Source organism: Corapipo altera, unplaced genomic scaffold, assembly GCF_003945725.1.
Source record: "Corapipo altera isolate COAL_440 unplaced genomic scaffold, ASM394572v1 112, whole genome shotgun sequence".
In the NCBI taxonomy this organism is placed as follows: Eukaryota; Metazoa; Chordata; class Aves; order Passeriformes; family Pipridae; genus Corapipo; species Corapipo altera.
Genome location: NW_020884899.1, coordinates 4,508,359 through 4,533,439, shown reverse-complemented (window position 1 = coordinate 4,533,439; position 25,081 = coordinate 4,508,359). Strand labels below are relative to the sequence as shown.

The 25,081-nt window shown below is 41.0% G+C and overlaps 1 protein-coding gene across 1 annotated transcript in view; it reads left to right on the top strand.

Annotated features, from left to right (window-relative positions):
* EIF2B3 (eukaryotic translation initiation factor 2B subunit gamma) overlaps positions 1-25,081 on the top strand; it is a 100,016-nt gene that overhangs the window by 44,877 nt on the left and 30,058 nt on the right. Inside the window, exons 5-7 of the mRNA XM_027649198.1 lie at positions 5,050-5,139; positions 23,204-23,334; positions 23,983-24,176. Of these exons, the coding sequence (XP_027504999.1) occupies positions 5,050-5,139; positions 23,204-23,334; positions 23,983-24,176 (415 nt within the window). The remainder of the gene's footprint in view (positions 1-5,049; positions 5,140-23,203; positions 23,335-23,982; positions 24,177-25,081) is intronic.

Below are 25,081 nucleotides of genomic sequence, written 5' to 3'. Positions count from 1 at the left end.
ACTGAGGTATCCCCCACAGCCAGAACTGAAACAGTTGTTCCACCCAAGAAGCAGCATCCTCTGATTCACCCCTACTCCTCTGCAGCCAGCGGGTGAGGGGCACCGGGCAGCCCCGGGCGCTGGTGGGGGGGGGTCCCGACCAGCGCCTCCACCAGCGCGGCTGTTCAGCCCAGAGGTGGCAGCATTTCACCGGTGGGCAAAGGAGGCCCGGCATACAGTGGGGACATTCATTTGGCTAAGTGCTTTGGGATCTTTTTGGCCAAAAGCACTCTGGAAAAAAAAAGAAAAAAAATTAAAAAAAAAAATTAAGGTCATAAGGTGTCTGGGATTTTTGAAGAGCCAGTGTAACAGTGGTCTTTTATTATTGGTGAGTTTACAGCCAAGAGCTGTCCCGTAAATGAGCAATGCGATTTAGGGATTATTTTTTTTTCCTTTAAAAGCAGGAATGCTTGAGACATTAAAGGTGGTCTGGCAGCTTTTGCTGTGAGACTTCTCTGCGTGTTGATCTGTACACTGGCTTTGTATCAACACGAGAGCACCACGTCGGTGCAGACAGGCAGGGGTCAGCACCGTGTGTTTGAACTGGATGGCACTGCTGCTTCACACAGGAATACAGTTCATAGTGTGAGGGATAGGAAGAATGTGGTAGACTGTTTGGCTGCATGGACTGTGTGAGCTACATACCATTAATTAGAAAAGAAACTAGTGTGGAACGCATAGTTTGTACTTAGCGTGCTGTTATTTATTTACTTTGGAAGGATGAGGAGGAAGATGAACTAATACCCCATGAGCCCATGGTGGATGTAATTCAGGTATCAGGTCAGGAGCCAGGTTTATAGCAGGTATGATTGGATTTTTATTGTGTCATTGCTTGGATTAGTGTTAGAGTATGGACAGCCTCAGGTCCTTGAGCTTATTTAAAGACCTTCATATTTTCCGTCAACAGCTGTATGAAGTTAAAGGGAAAGAGGCCATGGGATTTCTCTTTCTCAGCTAGTTTATTTGTGAGGTGGTGAGGTTAATGTGGCAATATCCCATGCTTAGTAGAGAGGCTTTTTGGCTTTAAGCATTGTGTGTGCTCCCTTCAGATTTATGATTTTGACCCCAGCCTGGCATTATCACACTGTCAGTGGGAGTGCAGGGCTGGTTGGAACCTCCAGCTCTTGGTGGTAATCTCTCTTAATTAGTTTACAGTTGAAACAATTGTCCGACTTTTTGCCTTTAAACAAGGGAAGTTTGCTCTATCAGTGGTTGATTTCCCTGAGGGAGGAAATCCTGAGGGAGGTTATCAGGGAGAGAAAAGCTCCCGGGCTCCACTTTCAAAGCAATGCCATGTATGAAGCATGCATCAATCCTGTTAGTACTGCTTATTATTTCACAATGGCGTGTCAGGAATTACGGGCACAGACCTTTCTAAGGACTGTTGCAGACCTTTATGCACCCTCATCCCGAGTCAGGATTTTGTGGAATTATGTGCTAATAAAAGCTAATTTTACACATTAAATTGCGTTCTTTGAAATTGCGCTTTTAATTGCTGATCTTTCCCTGACTTCTCCACAGATCTCTCCTAGGCTCCTCATTGTCGACTTTCTGCCAGGGAGCCCTTCGTGCCTCATCATTAGGACTAAAACCTGCCATCACTTAACATAACACACAGAGCTTACAACCGGGAGCAGCCCCCTCCCTTGCATGGGAGCACACACAATAATAGACACTATAGTGGCAGCACCAACGGGAGCTTTACCATGTATTTTAATGACTTGTGCTTGATTACATTTGCTAGACTGAACCTAAGTTCATTTAGTAATTGGTATGATTCTTAGCGGGTACACATTTGACATTCCTCGCTCATTAAAGAGCCCCAACAATGGCTGTTACAACTTTCATCTCAAGGGCGACCCTCTCAGATACATATCCAGGCTTTTTCTTTTGATAAACCACCCAACCCGGCATTCATTAACACTTAACCATCTGCAGCCAGCCCCTCCTAAGTACCTTCTCCCTTGCTTTGATGATATAATTAAAAGCCTTCTGTATTATCTCCCCCGGAGCAGTAAGTCTAGGTGCGTCAGCTCGTGCATTGTTTGTTATTCGATTCTCTCCGTATCGGCTGCTCCTTGCGACGGGCTCATTTTTCATATGTTGTAAAGATTAGCTGATGGAGTGGGAGATCAGAGGCATGAGAAGGGAGTGTGGCTCTCGATATTGGTAACCAGATGCTCATTTGAAATGGTGATGGAGTTTGCTGTTATCTGTTAGATTATTTGGCTCCTTTGCCTTTTACCTGAAGATAAACTGGTTTAAGTACTAGTCAATGAAAATTAGCATTATCTTTAGTGGCTTGTTATGATAGAGTGCTCTTATCAGTCTGGTTTAGTGTGGCTATTCTCTCCTCGAGTCTGGTTTACAGAAATCACAGCTTTGTTTATGCATGTGCCCAAACTTGCCTGTTTGACCTTTGAAGCTGTGATTATAATATTAATCTCTGGGACTATTCTGTTGCAAATCACTTAGGTGGTCTGTATTTCAGAGGATTTCATTGTGGGACCTCCCTCTTGTCCAGCATGATGTTCTGTTATTGTTAGTATATTCCACATTGAAAGCTAACTCAGAGTGGCATTTCGGTACGTCTTGTTGTCTGGCTGCTTTTTGTGGGGTTTTTTGTGTGTGATGGAGGAGCTAGAGGACAGCACTGTGCTACTGTTTGTCCACTTCCACTGATTTTGTATAACTTTATTATAAAGTTGCTTAGCTACAGAAAAACTTGGTACAATACTTGCATGCAGATACAAACTTCAGCCCGCAAATCCTCAGTGTCCTGCGGTGTGGTTAAATAGCCTTGTTCCAGTTTGCAGGTGGGGAGACTGCACACAGACACAGCAACAGAACCAGCTTTTACTGGGGGGTTCCTGTTTTATGCCCTTGCTTGGTGCCTAACCCCTGCAGCCTTCCCCTGCCTGGTGTTTAAGCAGGGTTGTGATAGATCTTGAATAGCGAGAGGAGAAATCTGACATTCTGGCACTAAAGGAACTTTTGTCACTTTTGTCATCTTCAAGTTAAGAATTGGAGATTTTTCCTCCCATTTTCCCCTCTCCTTCCCATACTGCATCCATTTCTATATTTTTACATATTTATTGCCTTGTTCCATTGATTTGTTCATTTTCCCATTAAACTATTATATTCGTTGCATAAATACAAGGGAGCCCTTCTCAGAGAAGATGTGAAGTTTCTCCCCCTCATAAATGCACAAAATGTGGAAACCATTCTCAGGATGCAGAACAGGAGGGAGTCTGCTGACTTCCAACTGCAAGACCTCATTAAAATTAGTGGATTCCCTATCCTCTTTGCATAAGGAACATTGCTATTTGGGCTGACTTCCACAGCAACATCTGGGCCACCGATAACATCAGTACTGGAGCATTGCTAGGTGAGCTCATGTTTTGTTAATGAAGTAATCTACTGAAAGTGCATATATCATTTTTTTTAGTACTACATACTTCACTGCAAAGTGTTGTACTACTATTATAGGAGCTTTCCTTTGCAAATGGGACTTGAGGAATTTTGTTATAGTCAAAAATATACCTAGCTTGAATTGAATGGCATGCTTGAGAAATGCCACCTAAGTCATAAAATGTTAAGATTTAAATACTTTGCTAGTTCAATGCATTTGTTGAGAAATACACTGAAAAATGGCTTACTAGAACACCTGATATTCTTACAGCTTTGGTTTACTAAATATTCAGTGTGGTAGTGTTGGGTTATATATAAATATATGTATAAACCAATACTATCACACTGAAAATATATATATATATATATGTATGCCCAATCTGTGAGTGATCCTTCTGCTGGGCTAACTAAATAATAAAAGTGATTATGATCACAAGCATCTGACTTTAGCATGTTCTGGATTAAGCAAACAAAGTTGGATAGAATATACTGGTAAGATATGTTCATTCAGACTTCATTATGAAATGCAGACATCAAAGGAGGAAAAATGGAACCAGAGACAGTTTCAGTTGTGGAGTGAAATATCTCTCCTTAATAACCTCTGACCAGAAATGCAGTTACAGGTGTCTTGAACAGCTCAGTGTAGTCTCTGACTGTTGTTGTGGTTTGTCTTTTTTAATCTGCAAGCTAAATGTTCTTGTGACTTTCTCGTCCTCAGAACTAGTGCTGAGTGTTCAGACAGCCAGAACGCTCTCAAATAAGGCCACAGGTTTGTGGAATGGAAAATAATATTGGCATAAAATATCTAGCTGCTTTGAGACAGGTTCCAAAAAGGGTTTCCATTATCCAAGAGCGGAGAATGCATAAAGAGAAGCAATAGAAGTTATCAGTGAGTCTTTGTGATTTAAACTTCATTCTTAAAATACTGAAGCTATTGGAGATTCCTGAGGTTCTGAAATATTAACCTGCCACTGCTCTGAAAGCGAAGACTTCCCTGTTTGCCTTATGTTGAGTGGGAGTTTTACTGATCTTTTCCACCTTGCTGGGCTGGATAAGCAAATCCTTTGTAATTGAGCTGTGGCAGTCATTTGTAATGCGTAGTGTAGGAAAGGTGAGCAGACCCTATCTCCTTCCCTTATTTCCCTCCAGGAAGTGTTGGAGAAAATACAGTAGTGTTGTTGTGTTTGCTAGCAGAACATGCCCAGCCTTGCATATTAAGGCAGGCACTTCGCCAGAAGCTTTGAATTATTGTACCCTGACATTACCCACTGTAACTTTTAGCACTCTGGGCCCATTACTTTGGCTTCCTGCCCAGTAATGTGCAATTTCCACTTACATGAGAAGATGTAGCAGGAGTAATGACTCCTTGGAGGAGGTGTTTTCTTTCACAGCAAATCAGCCCAGGGCCAGCAGGTGTAAGTTTATAGACACAGCCCAGTAATGGCAGCCTGCACTGTTCTCTTCTGTCAATCCAGCAGCAGATGGAAAGGAACAGACCTTTGCACACTTTTCGCTATCCCCTGACCTCATTGCAGAGTCAGGCTCTTGTAAGTGGCCATGCAAAGCTCCATGATTTTCCCTTTTTTTATTCTTTTCCAGGCACCCCAGAATGCACATCAGAACAGGGCTGATGGATGCCCATCTCTACTGTCTGAAGAAATACGTGGTAGACTTTCTGGTAGAAAACAGGTAAGAAACCAAGCAAACACACAAAGTAGTAACAGGTGTTTGCACTGATGTTAGGTTTATACCAGAACTTTTAAAGGAAGATTTTTTTTCCTAAATTAGCTAACATAAAATTGAAATGTAAAAGAAACCAGTTTTCAAAATGCTTTAACTACACTAAAAGGAATGCCAAGCCCTATGGCTGAGTTTCTTATTCAGATATTTTTTTAAAAAAAATAACAGCATAAGTGAACAACTAACATTTTTGTCTTTTTTTCTGCATCCCTTCTTTTTCTAATCTATCCATGCTTTTTGGCTGCTCATTTTACCAGGGCTCCCCCTTTGTTAGCCCTGTGAATACATTTCTGACCTTTGATTTCCCCCACCACAGTCTGTTTTGGCCTTTGCAATCACCTTCTCTCTGCCCCTTCACATCCACCACCGCTGCAGGTGGGCTATCTCTGTAGCATCCTATGTTTTTAGCTTGTGATGTTCCTCTGTCAAAACTCTGAGACCACCCACTGAGAGTAAAAAAACCATCCATTTATGGAAGTGGAGAAGGATCTTAGCTATAATATTTCATGAAACAGGCAACCCCCCCCATGTTTATCTTTAAAAAACAAACAAATGAACAACCCCCCTCACAGTAAGTAGTTCAGTTTTGGAATAATGTCTTGTTCCTAGACTTTTTATAGCCCTCTCATGCCTATTATATATACTGAATGCTCACTGAGCTCTCAAGAGTTTTCTCCCCTTTTAAGTAAGATGAAAGATACGGGGGCTAAGTGTTGTGTTCATAGTGCATTTTCTTAGCAGATAAACTGACATGTGAAAAAACATTGAGGGTGGGAGATTTATGTTAGTCTTGACCATATACAAATCTTGTGATGCAGCTGGATACATGACTGAAAGAGCTCTTCCAGAATAAGGATCTGTGGGTTAAAATTAAGTGGAAAATCTGTGTTAACCTCTAGAGCAATTTCTTAACCATGCATAAGAATAAGGCTTATCCAATACTTTGATTGGTACATGAGGGCATTGTACAAGTTATTTTAGTTCACATTCGTGTACAGAAACATGTAGGAAAGATGAGAAAGCTTCAGGAGCAGCAGATGCCTTAAACCTGGAATAAACCATATATTCAGCATATTTCAGAAAGCTGGTGACGGTTTGGAATTCTTGTGTTTCCTGTGGTAGCATGAAGCAGCACTTACACTTTTCCTTTGTCATACAATACGTAGGACTCGTTTCTTGAAATCCTAGCCATGTAGTTTTACTGGTATTAGACATTTCTGGAATATTAGACATTTCACACATTCGGTTATTTTTCCCTGGTAGTTCATTCTGGTAGTTTTGAATTTAGATCTGTGGGACAAGGATGGTCTTTATCAGATATGTCTGAGTAATAGTGGTAACTTCAGATTTCAAGGCTTTGTACTTTTTCAGTTGAAACTGGTGAGATCTTTGTCAGTCAGGATTTTACCTTTCATTAACCAAAGCCAGCAGAGTGACATCCTGCTCTTAACTCTTCCAGTTTCCCCCAGGTCCCCAAAGAACAAGTCTACTGGATTTTTTGCAACTATGACCGATTGGGGTTTTTTGTTTGTTTGTTTTCTACAGCGAGGTCATTCTCTGTCTTCACTATTTTTTGAGCCTGTGCTGCTTTTCTGTGACACCTCCATGGCAAATAGATATTTACAGCAGCTAGGCAGCATTTCTTAAGACCTGATAGCAACATCTGGCTTAGTAATGGCAGGTATCTGCTTCATTCCCTTTATTACACAAATGCTGCTTATTCAGTCAATTGAGAGAGTCAATTGCAAGTAATGTGCTTAACTGGCAAATCTGGGGAATGGGACTTTTGCCATGAGGAATAACTTAGGCTTTCAGACTTCTGGCATCAGTGGGCATTTGCAGCTTGTTTTTCTTCTCTGAGGAAGGGGAGGACAGTGCATACCCAGTGATCTTTCCATGTTTGGCAGTAATATGGCAAGACTTTTGAAAGACCCTGTGGATCATTTTTGCCTCAGAAGTACTGACATCTACATAGTTATTTGGGTTTAAGGATTCTTTTTAATACTTTGGTTTTTAGTCTAGAGAGAACCTACAGTAAGATTTTGCCTCTCTGAAATTCCGCACCAGGACTGGAGAAGCTCAGATGCCTTGTTTAAGTTGTGTGTGTTTAAAACTAACAGCAGGGACTGAAGTGAACAGTGAAGCTCTTGTACAGTGCCAGGAAGTACTGACACAGTGTACTTCCTCAATATTACAATATTTACATTGTGTTAATATTTTAACAGCGGGGTTTGATGGCAGGCAGAACACCTTTTTTCATTGTTTGTAGCGCAGTGAAGCATTTACATTTTTTCAAATGTTTTTCTGACATACAAAAGCCGAAAAGGTGTTGACCAGCAGTAAAAAAATTCAGATGCTACAACTGGCTTTTGAAGAGGAAAATTATGATTACTGCCAGGTCAAAGCATTACATGAAAACTCATGTGGTTATCTATGTGGGATCTGTTTCTTCTTCAGTGAGTCCCAGCTTAGCTGCCAAGTGTTCCATCAAGCTCTCCGTGGGTGAATGTAGTTTGTACTGTAGTTTGTAGAATGTAGCTGCACCTGTAAGGGTAAATTGCAGTCAGATTAATACATGCATTGTATTTCTATTTGTTGTGTGACAGCTTTGGAAAAAGGCTGGATACTCACCTCCAAGATGAAGTGATACTAAGATTTTTTTCATCAGCTTGGCCACTGTCTGTCTTTGTGGTACTAGACAGATAGATACCTTGATTTTTCTGTGCACTTGTTTCCTCTTCTGGGTGGGACTGTTTGGAAAATAATCAGTGTTTGTTTGGCAGCAGTGAGATTCTATGATGAGGGATGTTAGGAGAGATCAAAATACTGTTTGGTAGCCTGTAGCTCAGTTTGTAGTCCTTTAATAGATTTTATGAACTATTTTAAAAAACCTGAATAGTAGATTATCCTGCCTGAAGTTTTATTGCAGTATAGCAAATCAAACTTTTAAAAGGCGGAGCTTGCTAGTGCCTTTGAGTAAAAGTCAGAGGAAATGTTCTGTTTATTAGAACCTCCTCAAATATGTATGTCCAGACAAAAATAATATGATGCCCCTAATGTTACTTAAATCTGGGGAATTTATTTTTCAAAAATGAAACTTTTTTCTGTTTCATAGGAGGAAAAAATGCATTTTGTCAGTTAAATCTCCATTATTCATCCACCAGTTCAGCAGTGGATCCTAGCGAAATCAAGTGTGCAAGGGTCCTACCCTCTCCAAATCTACCAAGGTCAAACGCTTATGGCTCCACCATGGCTTGGGCAACAGCCTAAGAAATTCTTGCCCACGGCAGTTTATTTCCTACAGTTGGAATTTGTTCCTTCCATTCTTTCCCCACTTCTGTGTCACCAGGGTAGGTTGATCAGCTGCATTGCATTGGCAGCCTCTGCACAGGGGTGCCAGTTAGAGCACTGGGAGCTTTGCCCTCGGATGGACGTCTCCATCCCTGCATCCAGAGTGGATACCTGACACTGGTGACTTCTGGGTGTGTTCCCATTAGATTCACAAGAATCACGGACCATACCCTGCTACCAGCTGTATTCATCCTGTCTGAACAGGGACTGTGACCTAAATGTGAAGCAGCTCTTGTTTGGCCTGAATTTTCAGCTTGTGGTAGCTGTCCTGTCCTTGGTATGTTTTATCAGAGACCTTTGGTTCTTCTCCAGGTTCCTTTCTGCATCAGTGAAGTTAGAGTCGCTGAGGTTGGCCTCGGTAGAGAGTCTGTGGAGTTGTATCACACCTCTGCACGGGAGGGAAGTCAGTTAAAAATCTGATCTCCCTGTATTTAGGTGAGAGCTTTAGTTTCCTCAGCATTTCCTTTTCCAGAGTAAAGCCAGCCCAAGGATTCCATAGGTGCTGCGCCTTGTGGCGTGGGAAGGCGGGCGAGCACAGGCCGTGTGTGCTGCCGGAGGTGCTCTGCCAGCACAGGGCAGGGATAGTTGAAGGTGAACACCTGCACTGCACGATGAACTGCACAGTATTGCTTTTCTTAAAGCGGTCGTTCCACGAGCTGAGCCAGCAGCGAGACAGAAGCAGAGGCTGTAGCTGGCTGGGGGCACGGCTCCACCCCACAGCTGGCGGGCCTCACACCCCTGGGGCCCTGGGGTGGCAGCCAGCACAGTAGCCAGTCCCTTTTTTGGCACTCTCCTGAGTGCTAGGTTGGAATCCTGCCTCGCTGCTGCATTCAGGGCAGATGGAAGAACAGAGTCCTTATTCCCTTTCCCCTGTGAACTTCATGTGTAATGGAGGGCAGGATCTAGGCCTGTGCCGTGTGAGCCCGGCGTGTTGCACAGACATGCACTGATACTTCTTTACTGTGTGCTGACAGTTGGATTGCCAGCAATCCCGGCAAAGCTGCTACCAGGAGAAATGTGATCGAAGTGAAATTGCATTGTAGCTTGTGTTCTGCTTTTCCACAATCTTTCTAAAGCTGTAGCCTGGTGAAATAAGATAACTCGTTCAGGGGAGGGTGGGAGGGGGACAGACAGATATAGAGCAACCCCTTTCCTTGTAAAGTTTTAACATGGAAACTTCAAACTTGGTTTGGAAATTTAAGTCTCTATATACATCCTGTGAATATGCTAGAGAGCATATGTAATATGCATTTATAATATATGTATGCAGGAATGGCATTGTGCCTGCAGTCAGTTGTGCAGGTATAGATGACAGCATTTGTAATATGTGTAAGAATTCCACCTCATTGAGGTAGACTTGAAAGTCTAAAGCCAGATCAAGGCTGCCTAAAGCAAGGCAGTATGTGGTCCTACTTATTAAGTTGCCTCCCCAAAATCACTTTTCACGAATTTCATCAGTGCAGAGCCTGTCAGGAATATGCTAATCAGACCTTAGTTACAGGTTGAGCATACAAAAAGCTACATTTCAAAATACTAACTTTGTAAATATAAGCACTTGGCAGTTAGGAAGTGCCACAGCTGATGCTCCCCGTGCAACTTTTTGCTTTTGTATTTATCCTGTATTATGGTACAGTCTCCAGTTACGTGACTCTGTATGTTGTTTTGAGGGGTTTTTTCCACTCTGTGACCAGTGCTTCATTTGTTGCCTGAGATATTTACTGAAGGAGATACTGTTCAATATTATTTGTAACTTCTATAGTTCAAGTGAAGGCCGCCAGCCTTACTCACTGTTTAAACCCTGTTCTGAAGATAAGGTAAATACTTTGCTTTTGGATTCTTGGTGCTCATCACTGATACTGTAATGCCCTGCACACACTTCATTAACTATCTTTCCAGCACCCCTATTAGCGAAGCAGTAGTTTTTCCCCTTCTTAAAGGGGGAAACCAGGGTACACAAGAGCTGAAGTTTGAAGCATCTTTGTCTTAAGTATGCCATTTTTCAATCCTTAATGTTATATAGAGAGCTCATAATGTTGAAAAAAATGTTTTCCATTGATGATAACTGTTACAGGGGATGACACTGATAAAATCAAAAGCACACAATCGGTGGCAAACTGCAGAAATTAGATTACAGTATCTGTAATATCCTCTGACAGAAGAGAATTACAAAAAAAAATTTTAAAAATCAGTTCTTCAGGCATCATTCATTTGCCTTACATCTTAGCAGTTCTCTTCTCCCCTCACAGCCCTCTGCCTTGTACATTTAACACACATGTTCTAACAAATGAGCCAGTCATTCTTCTGCCTCATTACACAACCATGATTCATCCTCAGGGCATAGTCCATCTTTGCACTGGGGGAAGAAGAGACTGAGACTGGGGAGAGAGGAAAAGTAGGTGTGTTTTTAAGGGTTGTGTCATAATGTACACACATGAGTTCTTAAAAAAGGTATAAGCAACATGTTTATAGCTTTTCTTAATTTGAGTGCCCAAACTGTTACCTTGATATTCTTTTAAGTATGTGTATATATATTTTTATATATGACACTTTTAGAATTAATCAGCAAGGCTACTGTGACTCCTGCTAATGAAGTAGCTGTTATCAACATAGATTTATCACTTTCAGGTCAGCTGCCAGAGGGAGATGGGATGCTCTAAACTTCAAAGAATATCCAGCTCAGCATTTGTAACCTTGGCCTGGAGCATATTCTGTTTCTCTATGGAGTAGTACATGTTACCCTGCAGAAAAGAGAATGGAGCATGCCCAATATAGAAGGACTTATACCTTTTAGAAGTAAAAAAAATTAGCTGCAAAACAGGTCTCTTCCAAACATGTGCAAACAGTGTTTTTTCAGACTTAGCTTGATGTAGTATGGGCACATTTTCTGTTTATAAATGTAACGCCCCAATGAAAAGACAACCCTGTGCCAAATTACAAGCATGGAAGTGCAAGAGCTTTTCAACAGAGCAGATGAAATATTTTACTCTGGTCAAAACAAAGGTTTTTTCCATAATTTTATTCTTGGAAATAGCTGAGACATTTTTGATGAAGCTATCCAAAAAATAATCAGCTTGAGGCAAACACCTGGCATAGGTAATTTCTGCCAAAATAGTTACACTTTGGCAAAGTTTACAAACAGATGAAGACAGAAACTTACAACAGGAAATGCTGGGCAATGTATCTATAACCACCCGAGTTGCACCACCACTGAACACTGGTTGTCTCAGGTTTGGTGAAGGCAGGTGCCACTGTGTGTTTGCTCAGATGTTCTGGGTTCTCTGTTGCTCTTCAGAGTGGCTCATGCATTTTCTGACATAAGAAGATCTTTGGACTTCCTTTCAAAAGACTGTGTCAGTATATCTAAAACTAAGTTGACAACACACATCTTCCTCTTATACATAAGGACATTTCACGTGCTTTTGTGGTGTCCTTCCCTCTTTTTTCCCCACCCCTCTTCCCCCTAAAAGCAAGGTAAAATTTTATTGTGTTTAGTAATGTGTTTTGCGAATCAGCATTTTGTCCTGAATCTGGTCCTTCTGAGTTGCTGGGTGTAGAAAAAGCCACCATTTCCCTGGTACAGTCACCTGGGAAGTGGGCAGCTCTGCCTGTGGCCAGCAGGAAGATGGGCGGTACTGGAAAGGCAAGAATAATAAACAGCAGCACTGTGGTCACTTCAAAAGGTCTGACTAAGCATTTGCAATGCCTTGTCCTGGGAATGCTGAGTGCTAATATCTTGCTTGCCACCAGGGAAATCCACTTTCCCTGGGGAGCTCTTCTCTTGGGGTGCATCCCGTGAGAGGCTGAGCTGTAGCTAAGAAAACAAATCAACTCTTCCGCAGTTCTGGAGAGCTGCCTGCCAGAATTTGCCAGTAGAGAAACTCTTTTCTGAACTGAGCAAATTTGCAGTAAACTTTATAGCCAAAGTCAGTATGATTTGTTTACGAAGTTAAACACTGGATTTTTTTTTTTTTTTTAAACTGCTGAAATAAATAAGAGCAAATTGTGTGAGGTCATAGCGCTCTGCCGTTCCAAGCTGCTTCAGCTGCAATCCCAGAGCACGCTTCTCTGCTCAGCTCCCCTCCACTGTGTCCAGAAAGCCTTCACAGGGCCAGCACTAGGAGGGGAGAGGAAAGTTTGCTGTCTCAGTGCTGTGTTCTGAGATCTGTTGCCCTGAAAAGAGCTGCAGTGGAGCTACCCTTCTCCTCCCCGATAAATGGCAGGGCAGTGTGAGATCTTTGGAAACTGGAGGTGTGAGTGACTGGCTCTGGAGCTCCTGCTTGGATGGCTGTGTGCTATGCTGTACACAAAGGCCCCTGCAGGTTTATATTAAGGTGCTGCCCAGACTAAACCAGTGCATTTTTTCTTTTTCCCCTCTAAATGCCTTTTTATCATTCAGGCTGTCACCTGTGTTTCCTGGCAAGGGCTGCTGGCTGGGGGAGGTCTGGCAGAGCTGAACACCCAGCTTTGGTGGTCTTTGTGTGGCTGCCTGAAAGATGGCTTAAAACAGAACCTGCTCTGTGAATACCTGCGAGTTAACATGTGTCAGCCGTGTGGCTGGAAGGTTTCTCTTTTGCTGTAAAGAGAGATTTTATAATGAATACTTTCCTTGTGATTAAAACGGATAAATAAACAAATAGCTCCTACAGGAAGTATACTGTGTGAAGACAGGGCAAATAGATTGTGGCTTTCCAAACAAGGAAAAGAAAAAGGGGAGGAGGGGAAGGGAAACAACTAACCTAACCCGAGTTCTTTCTTAGTGCATTTAATCTATTAGAATGTGAAATGGCAATTCATCTTTCCCATTTCCTTTCCTTGTCAAACATATCCAGCTGTTGGAGCTTTCCCTGCTCCCCAGTAGAAATGCCAAGATTTGAAATTTGTTGATGTCCTCCTCCTCTGGGGTATCATTACTGTTATCATCTTTCCATGGTACCAATCAAGCTCACTCCTGAAACCTCAGGGGAAAAAACCCTAATGATCCTAACCAGATTTAAACACATTACGATTTTCAGCAAATGTCTTCTGTAAGAAATACAATTCCTTTTCCTGTTAGCAACCTGCCTGGGAGCAGACATATCTTTGGATGTGCTGAACTGGAGCTGATCAACTTCCTGAAGAACTGCAAACCTTTCTGTGAGACCATGATATGCCATAGTGGCCACGTGCCTGAGATAGTGGAAGCACACTTGGTTGCAGCACAGCATTCTGTGCATGCAAGCTGCTCCTAATGAAAATGTTTTTATGATGTAAAAGTTAAAATGTGTTAATTTTGTTCTCTGACTGTGATTTACAACACTTTGGATTCCCTAAAAAAAGGAATTTAGGGAGGGCATGAAAAAGGTCATTCAGTTATAGGATCATAGAAATATTTAGACTGGGAGGGATGTATAGCAAGCAGTCTCTAGTCCAACCTCCTGCTCAAGTAAGTCTAACTTTTGTGTTGCTCAGGGGTTTTTTTTTGCAGTTGAGTTTCGAAAATCTCTGAGGATGAAGACTGGGCCTTGTCCCAGGACTGTACCACTCACTGAAAAGTTGTTTTCTTTATGTCCCAACTGGAATTTCCCTTGTTGCAGCTTGCATTTGTTGCCTCTTGCCCTTTTTACTGTGCACCTCTTGGAAAAGTCAGGCTGTCTTCTGTATCACTTCACTTGTGGTAGTGGAAAACTGTAATCAGATTCCCCTGCAGCCTTCCCTTCTCCACACTGAACAAACTCAGCTCCCCCTGCTTCTCCTCCTGCGTCATGTGCTCCTGGCCCTCTTGGTGGCCTCAGCTGGGCTTGTTCTGATCTGATAATAAACATTAAAAATTGTTAACTGTTCTTTCCACTGTTTGATGCAGTTTCAGTTTCCTTGGGTAGCCTTCAGTCAAGTTGACTTTTGCCTTCTTACAAGATGTGGATTTGGAACCAAGGAGAAATTATGAATCTTTGACCCATCGTTGTGCACTTTTATCCTCCTTTTTTTTCCCCTTTAATGATCATCACTTGGACAGTATTCTTTTGCATTCTTTTATTGGTGCAGTCCATTTTCTCTGCCCAACAGTACTTGCATGTAAGATAATACTTTGGGTGAAGTTACTATCTTACCTTGCTGGACATCTCCCTGTGAGGATACAATATTATGATATCACAAAAATTTCTCTTGCAGTGGAAAACATTATTCCCTTGTATTTTCTACTCAGATGATCTGAATATACAATTTTCAAGAATTTTTAAGATAATCTTTTCCTTTCTTCGCCTCTCTGTTTTGCTTCTAAATATCTCTTCTTCCACACCACCTCAGTCACTGACTCATTCTTCTGAAATGCTGAGTCCCCTTTTACTGACAGGTTGAACTTTTGGTAAAGAGAGAAAACAATAATTGTTTTCCTAGTATTCCACATCCCTCATAGTTTTTGTATTCTAGGTGTAGGTTCAGTGTTAAATTTCATTGTGCCTTAGCCAGTCAAATGAAACATGAACAATAATAAAGATGTCTGTAACACTGTTGCTGACTTTATTATTGCATTGAATTATCAGGATATTTTAACTTCATATAGAAGTTAGAATAGAAGGGAGAATAAATGCTACCAATGATGATAGGGCATACATGCATGAATGGAGTAGCTAAGAACTATCTTCTTTAAGTCAGTAAACTGTCATTCATTCAGTAGTAGTGTTCTGAGTTCCATTTTGAATGTGATAAATAGCTGGAGTGTGAGGTAAGGGCTGATCTTAGAACAGTCTTGAATCAAAGAAGAGCAACTGCAAATTTCTTAAAGTGAAAAAATAAAAAAGGGAGTATAACATTTTAAATAGTCTGTGGGAAATGCCGAGTGCTGTCTAGTTAAGTTGCTGATTTTGAAGAAGTTCAAGACCTGAATGGAGAGAAGGAGGGACATTTCCCTAAATCAAAGATGCAGAGATGAACTATAGCCCACACACCATTTTACACCAAACTTTTATGGATTAATACCATCTGGAAAGAACATTATGAATAAAAGCAGGCTCGTGAAAAAGAGGAGATGGGATTCATTGGCCAAAAAACTTTCTCTTAAAGTTCTTCAATAAAGGATAAAGTGAAGACCAAAAAAAAGTTTAGTCTTATCACAGACAGAAGATCATGTTGCAAATGCCATGGTAAAAAGAACAGAAGAGTTGTCCTACAGGGAGAAGTGGAGCAAGGGTTAGTAATCAATGGAGAGGATAGGAATTTATTAAGGTAGAATGATTGCTGTGGAGAAGGGTGTAGAAATGGTGCTGGTACAGGTGGAAGCAGGACTAAATTACACACCAGAGCTTCCTGTTTGTCTCTCAGTTGTTAAATCAAACCAAGAATTAAGTCCAAACGCTGTACCTGCATGGAGAAACAGCAAAGTGATGTGGACATCTACAGTGCCTTTAATGCAGTCTCAGTGGAGTGGGGTGAAAGAGGTTGCCCATGTGAAGCTACAGCCATGTCTGTATTTTCTGACATGTCTTATGCAGACAAGTCTGAAGTGTTTGTCAGTTTATCTAAATATATAATTACCCACCTTAAGTTTACGTAATTCATCGGTCTATGGATATGTGTCAACAAATGCACTGTATAGCGTGTTTGTTTAGGCATATTATCAGAATGCCTCTGTTTCTCTTTCAGAGAAGGAGCCTGATTTCTAAGGCACTGAGAAAAAAGTTGGTAACTCAGACACAGATGGCTGCAAAGGCGGAGGTGGGAGAGAATGGGGAAAGATGAGTTCTGGCAAGGAATCACGTTTGTTGCAGGTGCGCTTGTTTTAGAAGAATGGGATGCTGTCTGGGAATGAATGAGATCCATTCCTCAGCAGCGTGCACAACCTGCCAAACACCCTGGGTGGCCTCCGACGGCCTCAGAGACTTTTTGGTCAGAGAGAAGTTCTAAAAATGTCTAAACTTGCTGGCATTCCCATGCAAAAGCCGTATTAGTTGGGAGCTGTGGGGTGTTCCTGGCTGTTTGGCAAGAGGGCAGAGTTAAGGTTACTTAGATGACCTGAGCTGAGTGTGTGCACGCTTTCAAAGGATTTGAGTATGTAATTGAGGAGTTTTAATTTCTGTGGTCAATTTTTCAGAAAGCTGCCTTGTTTCCCAAAGGGCTTTTTGGCAGAAGTGGAAGTTAGATCCCTGCTCCTTTAACTGCATCCAGACTTGGTGGAACTTGAGAACAGCTTTTCATGTGGTTTGCATCCATACCATCCCCTTCATACTTTGATCTGGATCCTCTCCCTGTTGCCGTGTCTGTGACTGCCACTCGCGTGTCTTCTGCTTTTCCTCCATCATCCGGAACGCGGGGTTTTGGTGGTGATTCTGCAGTTTTGGGAAGTCATTCATAAACTCGAGCCTGCAAAGCAGAGCTGTGCAGTTTTACTGGCTTGCCGTGTAATGGCTTTTGAATGAGTCACACACACTCTCGTGAGCGTTGGGACTGTGTTGCTGTCAGACTTGAACGCTGTAGTTAGAAAATAGTATGGAAAGACAAACGAAGCACAACTGCAGTCATGTGGAATTACCTTTTAGTAGAACATTTCTCAAAGTTTCCTTGTCTTCTCCGTAGGCTTTTAGCTCCAAAAATAAAAAGAGACGCTGACAAATAATTAATTACTGTGAAATTGAGGGACGGGGATAAATATATTTACTCTTTTTGTGATAGAAATTTTGAGAGTAGAACAGGACAAATAAAACACAGCAAGATATAACAGATGTTTGATGGTATGATGGGTGTTGCAGGTTATTGAATTAGGCACAAGTAACTGCCTGGTAGTTTATTAGCTTGCCTGGTTGCTTTGGAGTTTTCCTGTATTATAATTGGTCTTGGGTGCACCAAGCAAAGGCAAAAGGATTATTGCAAGATATAAGGACAGAATTCGCCTTCTGCAGGGATGTGGCACACCTTGTAAGTTTATCATTTGATTTTTTTTCCTTTTGTATGTAACCCTTCCGTGCTTTCTGCACATTCTTAGCATGTCTCAGAAATTCCAGCATTTTTAGTAGTGAATCAGTGAGAAGAAGGGGAAAAGGCCTGTAATTGCTTTTTCCATTGAGCTTGTTAAAACCACGTTGTGGGAAATGGACCCAAACACTGTCTTTTAAGTGGTGTTGAGTCTGAGGCAGGTGGTATTAACTCAGGACTGCATTAACTCTTTTCAAATCTCTTTCCTGTTTCCTTGAGGAAACATGCCTGGTGTATATGTGTGGCAAGGGCTGTTTGCCTGCCTCTTGCATTGACATTTTAATTTGGTCCATGATATAAATATCATTTCCCTAATCCCCCTTGCCCTGACCCTGTTTTGTCTTTTCTTCAAAGTGAGTTGACTTTTTTTTCTTTAAGGAGGGGGGAGGAGATGGGAATGGTGGCTAGCTGCTCTAGTTTGGAGCATTAAATGCTCGGGGGAAAAAATCTCAGAGTAACTGTTGTTTCTTTCTTTGTATTCACATGGAAATTTTTAATCTCCATCAAAGGATCAGGAGAAAATAACGTTGAGATTCAACAAGAGAGCTCCCAGCTTACATGGAATTTTTAAATGTTATTTGGCTTTATCCTTTAAGCGATGAGAACCATGAACTATGTACCTACAGGGTTCAGAATTAACTTTTCTCTTTCTTCCAACACACCCTCTTTTTTTTTTTTTCTTCCTCCCTCCCTTTTTCTTACATCTTTATTGTTCTGCATAAACATGCAACTTCTTTCTGGCCAAAACTGTAATTTGCCTTAGGATTTGTTTAGTTGTATTTATGTATACATTTCTAACATTAATTATGAGCACCAGTCTGAAGTACAGCCTCATGTTCTCCTTTTGATGTGATCTGAAGAATCTCTGTTGAAGGCCATGGAGCTAAGATCAGAACCCAACCCAGTGTACGCTTGCATAGCTGTACAAGAGCTAACATTTACCTGTTACAAAATAATAAAAAAAAAAGGCAAAAATAGGTATAGAAGGGCTAATGATCTGCTTGTTTGTAGTGGGGAATCACAAACACACTCTGCACCTGTAGGTGTAGCTGATTGTGCTAAGGATGGTAGCAAGGGAGGCCCCCTGCAACTCTCCGTGGAGGGTAACAGCAGATTTCACAGGTGGGTGCTGGCAACAGTGGTAGATTTCATGCTTCATCACAGATTAATAAAGCAGGGAGGATATTAAAATGCTAATACTCATTAATACTATTTTCTGGTGTTTAACATTAAACATGGAAAATGAAAATGAATGACAGCCGGTAAATGGAACTGACACTTGTGTTCAGGGTGTCCAAAGCTGGTGAGAACTAACTGCAGGAAGTAAAAGCTGTGGATGCTCCCTTTCCTGCTGTGGGCCAAGCCAAACAGCACCTACTGGTACCTAGACTTGGGCAAGCTCACCTAAATTTAGTCTTAAGTAGACTCTTCTATTATTATAAAATACTTTACGAAATTTTTCTCTTTACCACAGAACCATTATTTTCTGTGTCATATGACAGACAGAGTCTCCAGTAATACATATGTCTAAGAGCAGAAATCACAGCCCATTGAAGCATAATTGGGGAATACGTTTTGCTTTTTTTAAGTGGTCAGTATTAGGTTTTTTCCCCAAAACTCTTCTTGTGTTTCAGTTGGCTACATTGTTCTTCATTTCTTGCTGAAGTTTCAATAAGCTTCCCTTCATCCCAGAGGCAGTTGCATTTCAGCAACAAGTAAAAGTTGGCCCTCTGTGGGCCATAATGTAATGTAATATAATATAATATACATAGATACAAATTTAATTCTACCATATCACAGACGATTGTAAGTTTATTTATGGTTAAAAGTCACTGAAAGCCTCTGCATAACTGTGTTTAAATATGAAACTTAAAGATCTAGCATGTTTTCACCTAATGTTCTTCACAAGTAAAACTTTTAATTTAGTATGAGCCTTATTTCTGCCTTTGCTGAGATGTAAAAATCCCAGAAACACTGGGAATACATAGCAGTGCACAGAGACCAGGGGTAAAGGGATTCCAAAGGTTTAGTTATGTCTCTCTGTTAATAACAGTACTTGGTAAAATTATAGTTGTCTGTCCAAATATCCATTTTTGTGCCTTAATGTTTTAGGTTTTAAATAAAATCAACCTTGAATATTCTAGGTTTATAATGCCTGGGTCTGAGTCTGCAGTCTGCATAGCTGACTGCGAGTGACTGATGTGTGCTCTGAGCCCTTAGGTACATTTAATAGAGACTTTTCCAGAAGGTTCTTTTGCTTTTAAAAAAATCTTCTCTTGAACTCCCAGCTTTTTCTTGCGCTTGCACCATGAATTTCAACTGCCCAGTTGTCTTCATTTCCCCCACTTGTGCACCATCTCTTGCCAACACCTCCTGTCTGTGACCTGCTGGGTGAATGGCAGATTCCACCCCAGAGATACTTCTTTTTACATGCTTAAAATGTGATCAGTATCAACCCCTTTCAAAATTGCTGCCATCTCCTCTTGTTCTGAGGGCAGAAGCCACATAAAGTGCATGTCCCTCCCTTCATTTACAAGCAGCCATTTAATGCCACTCTCCATCTTTGGTGGTTTAACTGAAAACCCACGACTCTCTGTTGAGGTGAAAACAGAACTTCGAAAATCAGAGTTTAGGGAATGAAAAATCATGGAAAAGGGCTTGTTGCTTGGGCTAGATTTTATGAAAACATATTTATTTTGGCAAGTGTTTCTCAAAAGCAGGTTCATGTTTATGCTCTCTACCGTCTGGATTTTGTGGTGAGGTGTCAAGAGCATGCTTACTCCAAACTGGCTTAGAATTGGATTTCTGCCAAAATTTTGTGTGCCCTCCTCTCCTTCCACCCACCCCTCTACTTTCTTTCTCCGGGTTATACAAGATTTTTCCTTATGTTGATCTCAGTGGGTATTTCGTTTCCACATCTTGGTGCTAAAGAAAACAACAAGCTTTAGGAAAAGGGGGATCCAAGTTTTAAAACCTGAAGAGAATAAAAAAGGTTGCTTTCTTCACTCTATGCACTCTTATGCTCATTTCTTTTTAATATAGGTATGTGAAGTTCAGGATTTGATTGCAAGAATTGTTAGCACACTAGGCCAGAACCTTTTTTTGTTTGTTGTCCCCTGTATTATCTAGATTACAGGCCAGTTGGTTCTTCCAAACTCTGCTAATTTTTTTCTCTCTTGATGGAGGGTCTTCAGTCCTGTGCCTCCTTTGATTTAAATTTCCTTCCTAGTCCCAACCAGATGTTTGGTTTCCCCCACTGTTGACAGTCAGATAATAGTCTCACTCTATCACTGTATATCTAAATTTGCAAGATCTGTTACGAAAAATTCTCAAATTTTTCTCACAGAGGGCCTTACTGTGTATTTTTAATATTTTCCAAAGGCAAATTCCTTTAATGTTGCATATAAATTGCTTAAACAGCAAGCAAAGGCGAACCTTCCTGTTTTTCCTTTTCCAGTAAGAAGGGTGTGTTTCTGAGCCACATCTTATGGATGACCCGGAGATTTGCTCCACCTTTGGCAAAGGAATGTGGCTAGCACTTCAGAGAATTGCAGGAAAGCCTCAGGAGTTTGTCCAAGAAAGATTAGACCATCAAAAACCAGGCAAAACTTTTGTCTTTCCCCCTTTCCACTGCTTTCATTTCCTACCGTGTTGTGTTGTCCTCTGCATCAGACTATTTAAGACTGCCAAATACTTGGGTATTTTATAGGTAATATATCTTATAAATGCCATAGCCAGCCTCTGAGGGAAACAGAGGATTGTCGGTTTTGGATGAAGTATAAAACCCAAGCAGGAAATCATTGCTGAATGGCACAGCTGCAGGCAAACATTGTGAGCTAGTAAACTGCCCATCTGCACAACCACACGTGTGTGGGAGCGCGGGGCCGGGGCGGCCGGGGCAGAGCACGCCTGTAAGTGGTTAGCAGGGAGAAATTTGGTGATTAAAGAACGAAGTGTTTTGCTTCATTAGTTCCTGAAATTCAGCTATCCGAAGGTGATTATAATCTTGTTTTCAAGGAGGAGGAGAGGCTGAAGGCGTAGAGCTTTTTCCTTGCCTGTAATAAAAAAAAATAAAAGCAGAATTTCGGAGCTGGGGGTGGGCTTGATCATCGCACTGCAGGATGGAGGATGTGGCACAACCTGCTGTTGAGGACTGAAGGAAAAGTTTGTCAGGAAAAAGGAACACACTGTATTTGTTCACAGGGCTGAGCTGGCAATCACATCTGAGTCTTCCCTTCAAAGTTAGAGATGGGAAAAACTGCTTTGGTCCTTAGGTTTGCTTTGCTGTTGTTGACCTGAACAGGAGCCTGGGTGGTTTTTGAACTGGATGTTTCTTAAAGTTTGAACTGTGTAAGGTCTCCCTTCGCTAGAGATTTTGCCAACCAAAATAATTTTCACGATACTCATTCTAGTACTTTCCTTTTGTAATTTAACCTATTAGTTAGTTCCTACTTTTGCTGTTTTCCATTCTAAATAACTCCTCTTTCTTTGTGGGTTATTGTTTGTTGAGTTCCTCTAGCCAAGCTTGGTGTGTTGGTTCTCCCAATCCTTCCTCTGAAGTGCAGCACTTCCTCTTACACGTGCCAAGTTTGAGTTCATTTTCCGCATGATTTTCCCAAGTACTACTTTAAATAATCCACAATTCAGTAACTAAATGGAGATCGTTAAAATAATGAAACAACAACGATAAAACTCTTTTAAGACTGCACTCCAACCGTAAAAACTGTTGATTTGGGTTTTTTCCCAAATACTTTATTGAAAAATAAAATTATCTTCTCGTAGTCAAAATTGAATTAACAGGGTTATAATCCCATTGTAGAATAGACTGTCTATGCTGATATTTGTCATTTAGGAGAGTTTTTTCTTGGTTCATTGCAATGTATAGGTCAATGCAAGAGTAAAGATAATGTAGAGATCGGGTCCTTGTTTAAGGCATATGTAGCTTGGGTTAAAACCCCTTGTGTTTTCTCTTCCTCCTTGTATTGGAATGTCAGAATGGGTATAATAAAAGTTGAAATTTGTAGGCAGGGAAGATGGGTTTATTGCCAGCTGAAGCCTTTGGAAGCTTTCTATTCACTGATATGTTTTGCATCAGAGCACCTAAAGAGCATCAAAGTCTTAGGACCTAAACTAGTTAAAATGTGCTGATTTCTCATGGTAGAAGGACTGAATCGTTAAAATGTTCTGGAAGTTTCATGTGAACAAGAATACCATTAATGTATGCATCATAAATTTAAGGATCTGATATTTCATATATCCTTGAGCATTTCCATGTTTTTGTCACAAAGAAAAGGAGCTGCTTTAGTTTTTCCTCTACACACTCTTTATTCTCTCTTTTTATGTCAATTGATGTAGTTTTTTAAGCCACATAAAGAGAATTTCAGTTGTTGTCATTATAATGTTGGTACTTTCTGCATTCCATCTGCACACAAGTATGAATTGCAGTGTGGTGCTACAATAAATTATAGGTATCTCTGTTAAAGTATAGGGGAATTAGTTCTAAAGATGAAGTTTTTTCCTTATTTTCTATCTTTCTTTATATTTTAATGCATTAAGGAAGCATGTGACTAGTGGACATTGTCTTAGTGTCTCGCAATACCTGGCATTTTGATTATCCTCATGAAAAATGTGCAAAATGTCTGATAATGTTATGCAAAGAAAAAAAAAAACATGGAAGTTTTAGCATTCATGAACTTCATGTGTGCATCTCCTTCCCCAGGACAATCACATCTCTCCGGAGTGAACTGATTCCACATCTGGTTAGGAAACAGTTCTCTTCTCCCACATCATTGCAACAAGGACTAGACAACAAAGAAGAAGACCAAAAGAAAAGAGAACAAGCATCCCTAGGTCAGTACAAGTATCAAAAATTTGGGTATGTGAAAGTTTTAAAGTTCATATGCTGCAGCTGAGTTATTGAGTAGAGTACAGAATTAGCCTGAAACACTAGTTTGGGGATCTAGGGTTTTTTTCTCATGATAAGAAAGATTCTAGGAGATTTCTTTTTCAAACAGTATTATGCATTATATAAATTCTTTTATCCTTCCTTATTTTGATGTAAATCATAAACAAGTCAGCTAGGGGCTCTGTGTTTTTTCTTCCAGAGTACAGGATATATAAATCTGTTTTTGAAAATGTAATTTTAGGAGGGAGTTCCTAAAATTGCATAGGACAACAGGCTAAGCCTTAACCACCCTGCACTGGGAACTGGACAGGATCTCAGACCTTGGAACCTATTTTTAACATTTCCGCTGTCTCCTTGTGTGACCTTGGGCAAAACATTGCATCTGCCCTGATTCCTTGATTCACACCTGCAGAATAAAAATAAGCACTTACTCACTACATGTGATAAAATCTGTTAATGATTGCTAAGTATCCAGCCATTGAGATGAGGTGAGACAAAGATTTCCCTTCACCAACACTATTTTAATGGTATTCCTCTTCAGAAAGTATTTCATTAAGTCCTGTCTTAACTTCATGCATGTGTGTGTTCTCCAGACATTTATAGTTTCATAAAGGAAGATAATAGCTTGCTGAAACCTGCTCCAGATAACTCGTGTTGGAATGATCACAGAGGAGATATGACTGAAACTCTCCACGAAGGAAAAGTTCGCTGCTACGTCCATATAATGAAAGAGGGGCTGTGCTACCGAGTGAACACTCTTGGGCTGTATATTGAAGCAAACAGACAGGTGAGGAAAATACAGAACTGCCTCCTGGGGATACAGCAGTAGTTTATGGCACATTTTACCCTCCAGGAGTGGCTCCCTGCGATACAGCTGAGGAGTGTGTGGGAATTGAACCACTGCCATCTTATCTAGGCACATCACCCTGCTGCTTGCTGGATAGGGATGTGAGGCCAGGAAACAGGTCTGTCACTAATTTACTCCATGGCTTTGATTTAGCTAAGAAAACCTTCACCCCACACACTCCTGTGTTTTTGAGGGGCTGGGGCAAGACCTGCAGCCGAAGAGCCAAGAAGTGTGGAAAATAAGGATGGAAGTAGCTTTGGTAGCTTATCTAATCAATGTCCTCCATGTCCTAAAGGCAAGATCGGTTCTGACTGGACTCTTCCTAGTAGATGTTTGTCTGTGATAATGACAAAGGTTATTAGCAATTTGCTGGAAGACTTAAACTGCCCTTACCTTTAAATTGCCTAATGATTTCCATAATGAAAGAATTATTTTATGAACAGGTTTCACTACAGTGGTACTTCGGGTAAACACAGAGGTGAAAGGTTGATCTGTTGCAGCATCTGTTGCAGCTTTCACTTTCACACTACTGAGAATTCATAAAATAAAAAAATCACTGTGGAGGATTAGAGAAATCCTGTATTAGCTAATGAGCTGCTGAATAAAAGCTCTTAATATGTTTATGGGGTGGAGATTTGGGTCTTTTTGGGGAGTTTTACTATACTGACTGATGCAATGTACAAGTTCTCACTTCGCTCTGCTACTGATGAACTTCATTGCTATCAGGAGTGGACAGCTTCCTCTAGTTTTGAAAGAGTTAGGAGTGCAGTAAGGAAAGACTCAGGATTTCTGGAAGTGGGGCAGGGAGAGCGATAATGTTGTATTGGGAATCCTGGAAGTGGTCA